The 11498-nt window shown below is 62.0% G+C and overlaps 1 protein-coding gene and 1 long non-coding RNA gene across 3 annotated transcripts; both read right to left on the bottom strand.

Moving 5' to 3' along the window:
• Positions 1-1187: 1187 nt before the first annotated feature.
• Positions 1188-4124, bottom strand: LOC128312806 (uncharacterized). Of its 2 annotated transcripts, none has more exons than XR_008292565.1 (3): positions 3998-4124; positions 2439-2561; positions 1188-2105 (listed from the first exon to the last, which is right to left on the bottom strand). It is a non-coding gene; the product is annotated as an uncharacterized LOC128312806 (long non-coding RNA). The 2 variants fall into 2 exon arrangements; XR_008292564.1 differs by having other exon boundaries at positions 2341-2561.
• A 3772-nt stretch (positions 4125-7896) lies between these two features.
• Positions 7897-10590, bottom strand: GPIHBP1 (glycosylphosphatidylinositol anchored high density lipoprotein binding protein 1). The gene is made up of 4 exons (XM_027063739.2): positions 10352-10590; positions 9714-9839; positions 9232-9348; positions 7897-9104 (listed from the first exon to the last, which is right to left on the bottom strand). Exons 1-4 carry the CDS (start codon positions 10401-10403, stop codon positions 8872-8874), a joined length of 528 nt encoding a protein of 175 aa, XP_026919540.1. The 5' UTR covers positions 10404-10590; the 3' UTR covers positions 7897-8871.
• Positions 10591-11498: the final 908 nt, after the last annotated feature.

The raw sequence follows: 11498 nt of genomic DNA on the forward strand, positions 1-11498 counted from the left end.
CATTCCCTGCCATGTGGCCCCTTCCAAGGCCAGTTCCCAGCATGGCTGTTTGCTCCTTCAGGGCCAGTGGGAGAGCCTCTCTTCCCAGGTTGCTCAGATGGACTGTCACAGAACATAGTCTAACCGCGGGAGTCACCTCTTGGTACCTTCCTCATATAACAACAGAACCATAGGCATTACCTCCTGTCACCATCATACAATGTGACCTAACTGCAGGAGTGACGACCTGTGTCACCTTAGAAGCAAGTCCCAGGTGCCCCCTGCGCTTGGAGAGGGGAGCAGAGTCCATAACTCCATAGTTGGTCTCTTCTCCCACCCCTGACTCCCCCGCCCGTCCTGCATTTTCTCAGAACACGTTCCACTAACACACTATGTAATCTCCTTATTAGTGTGTTTATCACGTACAGGCGCACCTAGGAGGGTGGGTTGGGTTCCAGACCATAGTAGTAAAAGCAAATATTGCAATGAAGTGAGTCAAATGACTTTTTTTGGTTTCCCAGTGGCTATAAAAATTATGTTTACACAATACTGTGAGTTATTAAGTGTGCAACAGCATTGTGTCTTTGAAAAAACAATGTATGTACCTTCATCACAAAAATACTCTCTTGCTAAAACCACCAGCTGAGCTTTTAGCCAGTGCGTCTCTGCTGGCCGAGGGTCTGCCCCGAGGACGATGGCTGCTGGGTGGTCCGCGTGGTGGCTGTGAAGCCGGGGCGGCGGTGGCCGGTTTCAAAATAAGACGGCAGCGTGAAGTTTGCTACGGCCGCGGATGCTTCCTTTCACGAACGATTTCTCTGGAGCAGGTGATGCTGTTTGATAGTATTTCACTCTGGGCCACGGTAAAACTGTCCATTAGAATCACCCTAGCATCCTTGAAAAAGTTTTTTTTCAGGTGTCACACAAGAGCTGGTGAAGCAATGCCATAGGGGCTGAACCCCGTGATGCACGACCGTAGAGGCCCCCCGGTGACCCTCGTGGTCGGTCAGCTTAGGGGGCATCAGAAGGCAGGCCCCTCGGTGCAGTGCCGCTCAGCCAAAGCTGTGCATCTCAAACACCTGCACAGCTTAGGGAACCATTGCCTGGACCCCCCTCCCAGGGGTTCTAACTGATGGGCAGGGGCAGGGAAGTGGACACACAACACTGGCATTAAAAAATTTTTTTTGAATGCTTATTTATTTTTTGAGAGAGAGAGAGAGAGAAAGAGTGTGAGCAGGGGAGAGGCAGACACAGAATCTGAAGCAGGCTCCAGGCTCTGAGCTGTCCGCACAGAGCCTGACGTGGGGCTGGAACTCAGGAACCTTGAGATCATGACCTGAGCTAAAGTCGGACGTGTAACTGACTGAGCCACCCAGGCGCTCCCAACGCTGGTATTTTAAAAGTGCCCCTGGACGATTCTACTGGGCAGCCAGGTCCAGAGCCACACTGTTCGGGAGCACAGGTGTGGTGACGCACAAGGGGCTCAGTGAAGCCTTGGACGCGGAGCAAGGTGGAGACATAAGAGGCCATCAGGTTTAGTATGCTTCCAAGAAACGCTGATTCCTTACCTGTAGGCTTGTTCCTCAGTTATGGGTCACACACCTAGAAAAACTCACATCTGACTCCTGGAGCCTACAGTTTATGACAAGGTGAGCAGTAAGTACACTCATTCTCCAATTATGTGATCTTCCCCATGTTCATCTGCGGACAGGTTCCCCCGGAGGCAAATTACTAGGGTGTCGCGTGGGTGGGAACAGGCCAGGGCAGCCCGACCCCCAGGTGACATCCGCCGCGTCCCCCCGCAGCGTAAATTCACTGTCAGGCCCACCCTGGGCCGAGAGGCTGTGGTCTGCTCGCACGGCTTCTTCCAAGAGGTAAGCTTCCTTCCCTCAAGCCTGTGGCATCACTCTGTGACTCTGTTTCCTTCACTTGAGCCCGTGACTCTGTGACGGCGTGCCGTCTGGAAGGAAAGGCCCCCCGCCTGTGGCTGGCGCATTTGGCGCTTCCTCCTCTGCAAACATTCCGAAGTCGGGATTTCTGGGATCAGGTCTCTCCAGGTGCATCTTCTGCGGTGGGATGAGCCGGGTCGTGGCCCCGACACTGCCACATTCACTGCTCATCTCAGGCTCCTTTTGGGAGGACCGAGGACACGGAAGGGGAAGGCATGAGTGAGGCTTTCCCGTGTCTCCATTCCTTCCCCCTCCCCCCATCTCTAAGAGCCTGTGGCCAGGTGGCCCCCCCACCCCTGCCAGCAGGCCCATCACAGAGCCAGGCAGCCCCCTTGGCACTCCCTCAGGCGGGATGCACCTCTGTGCAGGGATCCTCCTCTGAGGCTGGGAGGCCCGAGTGTCAGGGGACACTGACCACAACGAGACCCCTCCACAGCTCTCAGGTGGGGGCCCGTGATCCCCCTCTTTCTGGGAGGTTCCAGATGAGCCTTGGGTCCGTCGGCTTCTGCAAACCTGGCGGTCACCAGAGGGCCGGGATTCAGCAATCTCCATCCTCAGGAACGTCCTGCTTTTGGGTCAATGCCTCATCCTCACAGGGAGAACAAGGGCAGGAAGTGCACTGTGGCCACCTGCTTCCTGTGTTGGGAGAAAGGAAGTCCTGAGACCACCTTAGGACTCAATCCTGGGGTGGGGTTGGGTCAGTGGACAATGGCAGGCCACCAAGGGGACAATGGGGGGGGCAGGAGAGGGGAGGAGCTCAGGGTCGTGGGGAGGACAGAGGCTGCAGGGGAGGGGTGCCCAGGGAGGATCTGCACGTGCCCTCCCCCAGCTGGCAGGTCCTGTGGGCCCAGAAAGGAAGGGGGCACAGCATTCTTCCTCAGCTTGCTCCCAGTGTCAGGACTGGATGGGGCACCCAGCGCCCTGAGGCAGCCCCAGGCTGGTTTCAAGGTGGGGGTGGCGAGGCACCTTGGGTAGGGGTCCCTCGGCCTTGTTTGTCGACTCCATGTTAGGGGTCACTTGTCGGGCAACAGAAGGGAGCAGGGTGAGTGGGCGGACTCAGTGCTGCCAGGGGAGAGAAGCAATGCCTCCACAGGCCAGCGTGAGGGGGCCTGGAGCCCTCCTCACCCCCAGGAACAGCTCCAGGGGTGAGAGCAGGGGCCATCACAGTCAGCCCTGGCATTGGAGCACCGGGGCCTGGCAGCCTCCGCACGGACCCTCGGAGATGGGTTCTGCTTTTCTCCAGTTTTGTGGACAAGAGGACTGAGCACAGACAGGCTACATGGGTGGCCAAGGTCACACAGCCCGCAGCGGTCAGAGGTCAGCCCCGGAGCTGCATGGGCTCCTCTGTTGTCTTAGCAGCTCCCCCGCCACACTGACAAAGGTCAGGAAGCCTCGACAGCATCCACGCTGCAGGGCAGAGCCTTTACCCAGGACCATCAGGCTCCAGAAGTTTCCAGCATCAGGCTCTTGAGGAACACCCTCTGAGGGTCCCAGTACCCGCACGTGCCCTGGGGTGAGGGGCAGGCTCTGAAGGTCACTCAAGCCTGACCAAGGCCCAGAGGCTGGCCCACCGCCTGCAGCCTCTCGCTGTCCTGTGCCGCTGGCCTCTGGGACACGTGTCCTTCCTTGTCGATGGGTGAGCCGGGCTTCTGGAGGGGTGCCTCAGGCCCCCTGCTCAGTGTAGAAGCGGGGACCTAACACGAGTGCGCACCGTCACCCACCGGCGGCGCCAGCAGAGCTGACGCACTTTGCCCAGGAGGCCGGTCCAGACGAGGGCCTGGTGGCTGCAGGGCCGACCTCTTCCGGTGGAACCGCCGGGTCATAGGGCGCGCTGGCCCAGCCCCCCCCCCCCCCCCCCCCGCAGACATCGTGCCAGTCTGCACGCCAGCTTCCAGATTCCTCCGGAGCGCGGCATCCTCGCCGCTCTGATGACGGAAGTTGCGCGGGGCTCCACCACCCACACGTGCCACAAGCTCCCGAGGGCTGTGGTGCGGGTCCACGATCCCGGTTCCAGTGCGGAAGCGGGGCCTGGGAGTTGTTAACCTTCAAAATAAAACTTCCAGTCGTCTTACCAGCAATAATGGGTTTGCTCGGGAATGGCAGAGAACCGCAGCCCCGACAAAGCAAGACCGCAGGCAAGTCAGTCCGCAGAGCCAGGAAGGAGAAGGCTCTTTTACAGAGAAGAGGCGGGGCTGGGAGCGGCTGTTGTAAACTCAAAGTCCATTGGACTAAACTGGGAGCTGGAAGTGTAGTGGCTGCTCATTGGCTGGGCTGTGACAGTCTCTCATTGGCTGGGCTGAATCAGCCTCTCACTGGCTGGGCTGTTGCCGGGGCAGGAGGAAATCTTCCTTCCACCTGCCCAGCGGTAAAGGAGTAGGGAAAGTGATAGGACCGCCAGGACCGCTCTCTTCCTGTTGCATTTGCGGGAGAGTAGCGGGTGTGAGAGCTCCCCCTGCCGAAACTCCCCGCTCCCATGTTAGTGAGGTTTCCTTTCCTGACTTTTCTCAGGTGGGGTACGCGCCAGCCGGCTGAGGCGGGGAGGACGCCTTCCGGTCGGGAGGGGCTCTCTATGGGGCATGCGCATGGGGTCCGCAGGCGAGCGACCGCACAGCCTCCTGAGGCCGGCCCAGGCCGAATCACCATCGAGAGCACCAGCTCTGCAGGACAGGGACACCCTGGGGAATCGGGTGGTGGGGGTGGGGTTTGCAGAGAGGGGCGTGTCTCCATTCACAGGGAAGGTCTGCGTGCAGAACCCAGTGCTCTCGGGCCGGGTGGCTGTTGCTACTGCAGCACTTATGGGGGACACGGGCATGACAAGGGCCATGACAGGTCACTGAGCACCCTGATGGACAGATGGAGGGAGTACTGAGGAAGCCAGCAGGAGCATGTAATCCTGCCTGGTGGCCAAATGTGGTCATAAAGGCCACGGGCGGGAGCCTGGTGCCTGTGAGCTGAATTCTTGGCTTTTTGAGCATGTGCTACAGCACCCCCATCTGTCTGCAGGCCCCCCCACCTGCGCCAGGCTGTCACCATCAGGCCCCATCTCCCCCATCCTTGGCAAACACCTCCCTAAACTCAGCCCAGGGCTGACGCCACTCTCGCTGCCCTCACGGAGCTCTGTCTCAGCCCCTTGTTAGTGGCCGGGTTACGTCCCCAAGATCCATACGCTGAGTCCTGCTCTCAGGGCCGCAGAGGGTGACTGTGCTTGGAGATGGGTCTTTATGGAGGTGATTAAGGTAAAGGAGGTCACTGGGAGCCCTGATCCAGGCCGACTGGTGTCCTTACAAGAAGAGAAGCAGACATGCTGGGGGGAGGGGGGGGGGACAAGCATGTGAGGACACGGGGAGAACCAGCCTGTGTGGACCAGGGAGGAGTCCCATTCCCCAGACACCTGTTTCCAAGGGAGGGTGAGCGTTGGGGTAACCTTTGCTGCCCCAGTGCCCAAGGGGGGTGGGTTCTGGGGAGGCCTGTCACCCTCGGGCTCTGTCACTGTCTCTCTCACACCCTCTGGGGTCTGCCTGCATCCTCCCCACCCCTACCCCCTACCCTGGGGCCGCCCGCTTCCTTGGGGGGCATTAGATCCCCACGTCTCTGTGCCTGTGTCCTCAGATGGTTAGAGCTCGCGGGAGGGAGGTGTGGTTAGAATCTGTCCCATGAATTATTGGAATCTCTGTGACAGCCAGCGGTGGCGCGTGGCTCCAGGCACAGCTGCGTGTGGGCAGTGGCGCATCCGGCGGAGGGAAGGGTGTTCTGTCACCTCAGGCTGGGCGTGACTGCAGCCTCTAGGCACAGGTGGCCTTGCCCAAAGGGACAGCGTGGGGGCTCGCCCTCCCCCACCGGCCCATCATATATTCAACCTTAAAAATCCTGACCCTGGGGCGCCTGGGTGGCTCAGTTGGTTGAATGTCTGACTTCGGTTCAGGTCATGGTCTCACGGCTCGTGAGTTCGAGCCCCGCGTCGGGCTCTGTGTTGACAGCTCAGAGCCTGGAGTCTGCTTTGGATTCTTCGTCCCTCTCTCTCTCTGCCCCTCCCTCGCTCATGCTCTGTGTCTTTCTCTCTCTCTCAAGAATAAATAAAACATTAAATTAAAAAAAAAAAACTCCTGACCCTCTAGGAGCCTGAATCCGGTCATGAGCAAGGGCGGGGTCGTCTGAATCCTGTCTGGATGGCAGGTGTATACTTAGGGGCCACACAGGGGCTGACAGCCACCCCTGACTTCTGGGCTGTGGCCCCTGTGACCAGGTGAGCCCTTCCGCTGGGCCCTGGGACTGGGCTTTATCCTCCTTGGGTCCGAGGCCCAGCGCGCAGCCAGGCAGGCATCCAGGGGGTCTGTGTTGGGCGGTGCTAAACTCACTGGCTGACATCCAGGTCCCAATCCCTGGAGCCTTGGACGTGTGGCCTCATAGGCACAGGGCCTTTGCAGATGTGATGGGCTTGAGGGTCTGGGGATGAGAGATTGTTCTCGATTATCTGGTGGTCCCAGGTCACCACAAAGGCCCTCGAAAGGGGTTGGTGGAGGGAGATTTGAGGCAGAAGACGGTGTAGAGACAGAGGTTGGAGGGGGGCTGCGAGCCGGAGCACAGGAGGCCATGAGGAAGCGAGGGAGCGGGGGCTCCTTGCTAGAAACAATAGGGTGTCCTGCGGCACTGGCCAGAGACTGAGTACAGGAGGTGGCTCACGTGGCTGTGGGGGCCGAGAGGTGTCCCCCCTGCCTCTGCGAGCTGGAGACCCAGAAGCCTGAGGAGTGGGGGCCCCGGTGCCTGAGGACAGGGGAGGACGGACATCAAGCTCCAGAAGGGTGAACTTGCCCTTCCCGCCTTTTCGTCCTTTCGGGCCCTCCGCTCCGCAGATTGGGTGAGGCCCACCCACGCGGGCAGGGTCGATCTTTTTACTCAAATGCTAATCTCTTCTGGAAACTCACAGACCCACCCAGACATCCTGGGGCACCCTCCATCCGGTCAGGCGGACACGTAAAACGGGCTGTCGCAGCTCCCAAAAGCACAGCCTGCCGACGCCTTCATTTCAGTGTCTCCTTGTTCAGGTGGACTTGTTGGGATGGCGGGGACGCTGGGCTTGTTGAGGTGGCTGGGAGGGGCAGTGTTTCGGGACAGGGTGCCCGGCAGGCAGGCGTCAAGTCCTCACCACATCTGAGCCTGCCTCCTCCTGTGCCCTCAGGAGCAGGTTAGAGCCCCGGGAGGGGTCAGGCTGCCCCTTCTGCTTCCCCAGGGGCGGGAATGGGGAGGGGGCAGGTCCTGGCAGGGCCCCAGGACCCCAGAGAAGAGGCTGTCACGGAATCAGGAGCCCCAGGCCAGGGCGGGCTCTGTAGCCTGCACCTGGTGCCGAGGACCGTGAAAGAGGGTCAGCTCCGGAGATGTTGGGGGGTCCTGTGCACTCAGACTCAGGTCACTTAGAGCAGGCTCTAAGGCAGAAGCTGGAGGGAGAATTCTGTGACGCAGAAGCACCCAGTGCTTCTAAGGGGGGAGGAGCAAGGCTAATCAGGTCTCTTTTGGTCGCGAGGGACTCCCATCAGCACGCGCAGGAGCTGGGGCCCGTGGGGTTGCACCGACAACAGTTCACTTTGCTGAGTGCGCACTGCCTGCCGGGCATGTGGCGTTCGCCGGGCCTCACTGAGGCTGGTCCGGCCAGGAGGGCCCTTCTCCCTTCCCACCTAGTAGACAGGGAAACCCAGCTGGGGGGGTGAAGGCGTTCATCTCGGTCATGGAGCCGGTGGGGCGTGGCGTTCACCCAGGGTCGTGGAACCAGGGACCTGGGCTTACCTAACATTTTAACTCAGCGTGGCCCCCGAGCTCTGCTGTTCTCTGATGTGCTTTAGTAGGGGGCCGTGTGGGTGGGTGTGTGCCCATGAGTGTGTGCACTAGTGGGAGTAATGTGAGAAGGGACGCACGTGCAGGAGTGCACACGTATGATAGAATGTGAAAAGGCAATGACAGAGAAACCCAGACAACTGGCTTCAACCCCACAGCAATTTATTTCTCTCCCAAGGAAAGGGGTCCTAAGGTAGGCAGTGTGGGGCTAGTACAGTGGTTCCTGGTCACCAGCGATCCAGGCCCCTTCCTCCTTGCTGCCCTACTAGCCTCAGTGTGCTGCCTCATGGTGCAAAGTGGCTGCTGAGCCCCAGCCATCATTTCAGGGAACAGGAAGGAGGAAGGAGAAGAAGAAAGACATGTCACCTCCACCTCAGGGATCTGTCCCCCCCACCAGACCTGGAGGTTTTCATTAATAAGGAAAGAAGGAAACAGAGAGTGGGAAGCTGTCTACCTGCTGGAGATCCTTGACAGGCAGCGGAGGACCCTGGGCTTCCCTACCCTGGGGATGTTGAGCTGGTGGAGATCAAGGGCCTTGTTCCACACTTATCCATGGAGAAACTGAGGCCCAGACCCAGGCTTCCTCCCTCCTGTCCCAGGGCTCTGTCTTGGCACCAGTCAGGAAGCCAAGAGCCCAGCAGCCAACGGTGCCAGCCTGGCCACAGTGGACACTGGGGCACACTTGGGTTCTCTTCCCAGCCCCTCCCACCGCCCACTTCTCAGGAACCCAGGCAACAGTCACGTGCATGGAGGCCTTTCAGTGGCGGGAGGGTGAGGAGAGAATGGGGCCGCCCCCACCCCCACTCCAGCATATGACACGTGTTTTCTCTCCCCAGGCTGTGTGGACCCACCCTCTGAGCAGCTGAGGCCTGGACCTGAGGCCCACGTCCTGGCACAGGCAGTGGGGAGAGAGGCCGCAGATGCCAGACAGATCGGACGTGCGGGGACACGCGGGGACACGCGGGGGAGGGAGGAGCCAGTGCTGGCCGTACCCCTGAAGTCGCTCCACGTTTATTCTCCAAAGCCGGGGGGTGGGGGGTGGGCAGGTGGGTAAGGCACTGGAGTGAGTGCTGGCCATCCAGGGTGTGAGCCCGGCTGGGGTTGGGGTGGGACCACCCACTCAGGACCCCACGGCCTGAAGGCCCGGGAGGAGGCTGAGGAGGACAGTGGCCACCAGAGTGGGGCTGCCCTGGGGGCTCCCTGCCCCCCTGCCCAGTGGGTCCTGCCAGGGTGGGAGGTTGCAGAGTGTGGACTGGCAGCAGGTCACGGTCATCCGGGTCCCCTCCACTGTCTTGGCGAAGGGCTGACACGCGTCTGCGCACCACGCCGAGTAGGTGGTCAGAGGGCCCGACCCTGGGAGGGAACGGCTTGGTCACCCGGGACGGGCCGGGGCAGGGGGGAGGCCCGGCTCCAGGCTGTGCGCTTTCGGCAGGGGGAGACGGGGCTCCTCCCGCTGCGGCCACCCCAGTGGCCCGCTCACCGGTGTTCCCGTGGGAGACGACGGCTTTGCAGAAGCTGTGGCTGTGGACGCAGTTCTGAATCCGGTCACAACTCTCCCCCCTGTGCAGGGCCTGGCAGGAGTAACACTGCAGCAGGGCTGAGAGGCGAGGAGGGCTCACCCCTGCAGGAGCCTCCCCGCACCCCTTCCCCCCCCTTCTCTGCGCCCCGGGGCCTCTGCGCTAGGCTCCCCGTGCTGGGCCTCCACCGCGCCCTCTCTGCTCCGCCAGCCCCTACGGCCTCCCCGCCCCGCAGCGGCTCCGACTCTAGGCTCCCTACTCTGGACGGTGGTGGAGGGTCCCAGCCAGGGGAGAGGTGACGGGTGTGCCGAGGGTCAGGGCTCTTCCTCCCCCTCCCCCCGGCAGGCAAGGTGACACACGGTCCCCCTATGCCAGCCGCCAGCGAGCCCGGCACTCAGCGGGGCGCACACAGTGCCTGCGCCCTCGGGTCGGGGGAGACGGGCACCTCTGCCCCTGCCGCCTGCAGTCACACTGGCCTCCTCCTCCTCTTCCTCATCGTCATCGTCATAGCCATCCAGCCCAAAGTCCGCGTCGTCGTCCTCCTCCTCCTCGCCCTGCACCTGCCCTCTGCCTGGCCACACAGGCACGTCTGTGAACCCCTGCTACCCGCGCACAGGGGACACACGCTCGAGGCTGTGTCCCCTCCCCGCCCCCCGCCTGTGCTTCACCACTTCTGTGCTCTCTCCCTCCCCACCGTGTCCCCCCTGCTGGCCCCCAAGCTGGCGGCCCTACTGGCGTGTGGCCTGGCGTTGTCTCTACCGACAGCATCCGCGGCCGTGGGCCAGCCCTTTGCAGCAGCTGCCCCCCGCCCGGAACCCCTCAGGGTGGGCTAATTTACAGAAGAGGAAACCGAGACCGGGACCTGCATTTTGAACAAGTGAAATCTGGGGCTAGGGAGGGGCTGGTCTGGGGATCTGTGGGAGCCCAGGACAGCTGACGTCCACCTCCCTCTGGCCTCAGATTCTAGCCCGATCCCTTTCTCCCCAGTCCCACCCCAGGCTGGGTGCTCCGAGGGGCCCTGTGGGCCCGGACGATGCCGGCCCCCCCCCCCCTTGCTGCAGGGGTGTCCCCTTGCCCCAGTACCTGGCTGCTGGCACAGCAGCAGGGCCAGGAGGACGGCCGTGGGCACCTTCATCCTGCCGGGGTTGATGGGGCTGTGTGCTTGTCTTCTTGCTCAGGCGCTGGATCTGTGGGAAGTGGGACAGAGGGCACTTCTGGGGGCTTCCTGGAGGCCCTTGGGCCCCGGCCCCCCCCAGCTCCAGCCTCAAACAATGGGCCTCACTCTGGCCCCAGAGCCAGGCATCAGGCCAGGGACGGCCATTTCCCTCCCTGACTTCGGGGGCCGGGGGGAACGGGAAGTCACTGTGGTCGGCCTTGGGGGCGTCCTGTCCACCTGTGCCGCTACTCCCCAGCCTGGCTCGCTCGTTGGCCCGCGAACCTGGCCCCGGAAGCCGTCCTGCCCACCCGCCCTGCACCTGCGCCCCCTGGGAGCCAGCCCCGGCTGTGTAGACACCGGAGCTTGGCGTCCCGGACCCTCAAGCTGCATATCACTGACCTTCAACCCTGAGTCAGCCTCGCCAACGTTCCACAGCTGCTCGGAGAGTATTTTAATACAAACACCATGGCTGTGTCCACTATGCGCCCCCCCAGCGCCCCTACCCAAGGCTTTGGTGGGTGCAGCTCTGCCTGTACCCGAGGGGCTCATCCCTCACCTGCTGAGACGGCATCTCCTCGGAGAGGCCTTCCAGCCCCCACCCACCGCACACCCCATCCCTCCCTGACCTTGGAGGTACCCCCGGCCTCTCCCCATGCTGCTTGCTGAGTGGGAGCTGGCCGGGCAGGGTGGGGGGAAGCTTCCTGGGAGCCTCAGGGACCCGCCTTCCCTTCTCCTGCCCTCCAGCTGGTGGTGTATCGCGTGAAAGCCAGCCTGGCAGGCCCCCCACCTGTCTCCCCGGGGGCACCCCCCTCCTTTACCGGCCACAGACCTGAAGGGGTGTCGAGAGCCCCTCCCCCCTTCCTGGTGGGACCGAGGAGTTGGGTGGGGCAGGGGGCTGGCTTGGACCTGGAGCCGGGGCTGCCTGCCTCAGTGCCCAGGCCCCTCCCTTGGCCTTTCTGGGTCGGTGTCCCTGACTATCCACAGGCGGCACCTGTCTGAGCCCGGGGTTCCAGGACACGGCGCCTCCTGCAGACCGCAGCGCGGGGACTTGGCTCCCTTAGAGGAAGCCACCCC

The sequence above is a fragment of the Acinonyx jubatus genome, chromosome F2, assembly GCF_027475565.1.
Source record: "Acinonyx jubatus isolate Ajub_Pintada_27869175 chromosome F2, VMU_Ajub_asm_v1.0, whole genome shotgun sequence".
In the NCBI taxonomy this organism is placed as follows: domain Eukaryota; kingdom Metazoa; phylum Chordata; class Mammalia; order Carnivora; family Felidae; genus Acinonyx; species Acinonyx jubatus.

What these genes read in the sequence shown, in the direction of transcription:
- GPIHBP1 (XM_027063739.2), bottom strand. Translation starts at nt 10,403, where the DNA reads ATGAAGGTGCCCACGGCCGTCCTCCTGGCCCTGCTGCTGTGCCAGCAG. An exon ending in GCTGCTGTGCCAGCAGCCAG is followed by an intron (nt 9,840 to 10,351) that starts GTACTGGGGCAA and finishes CTGTGTGGCCAG; the next exon opens with GCAGAGGGCAGGTGCAGGGC. An exon ending in TGCAGGCGGCAGGGGCAGAG is followed by an intron (nt 9,349 to 9,713) that starts GTGCCCGTCTCC and finishes CTCGCCTCTCAG; the next exon opens with CCCTGCTGCAGTGTTACTCC.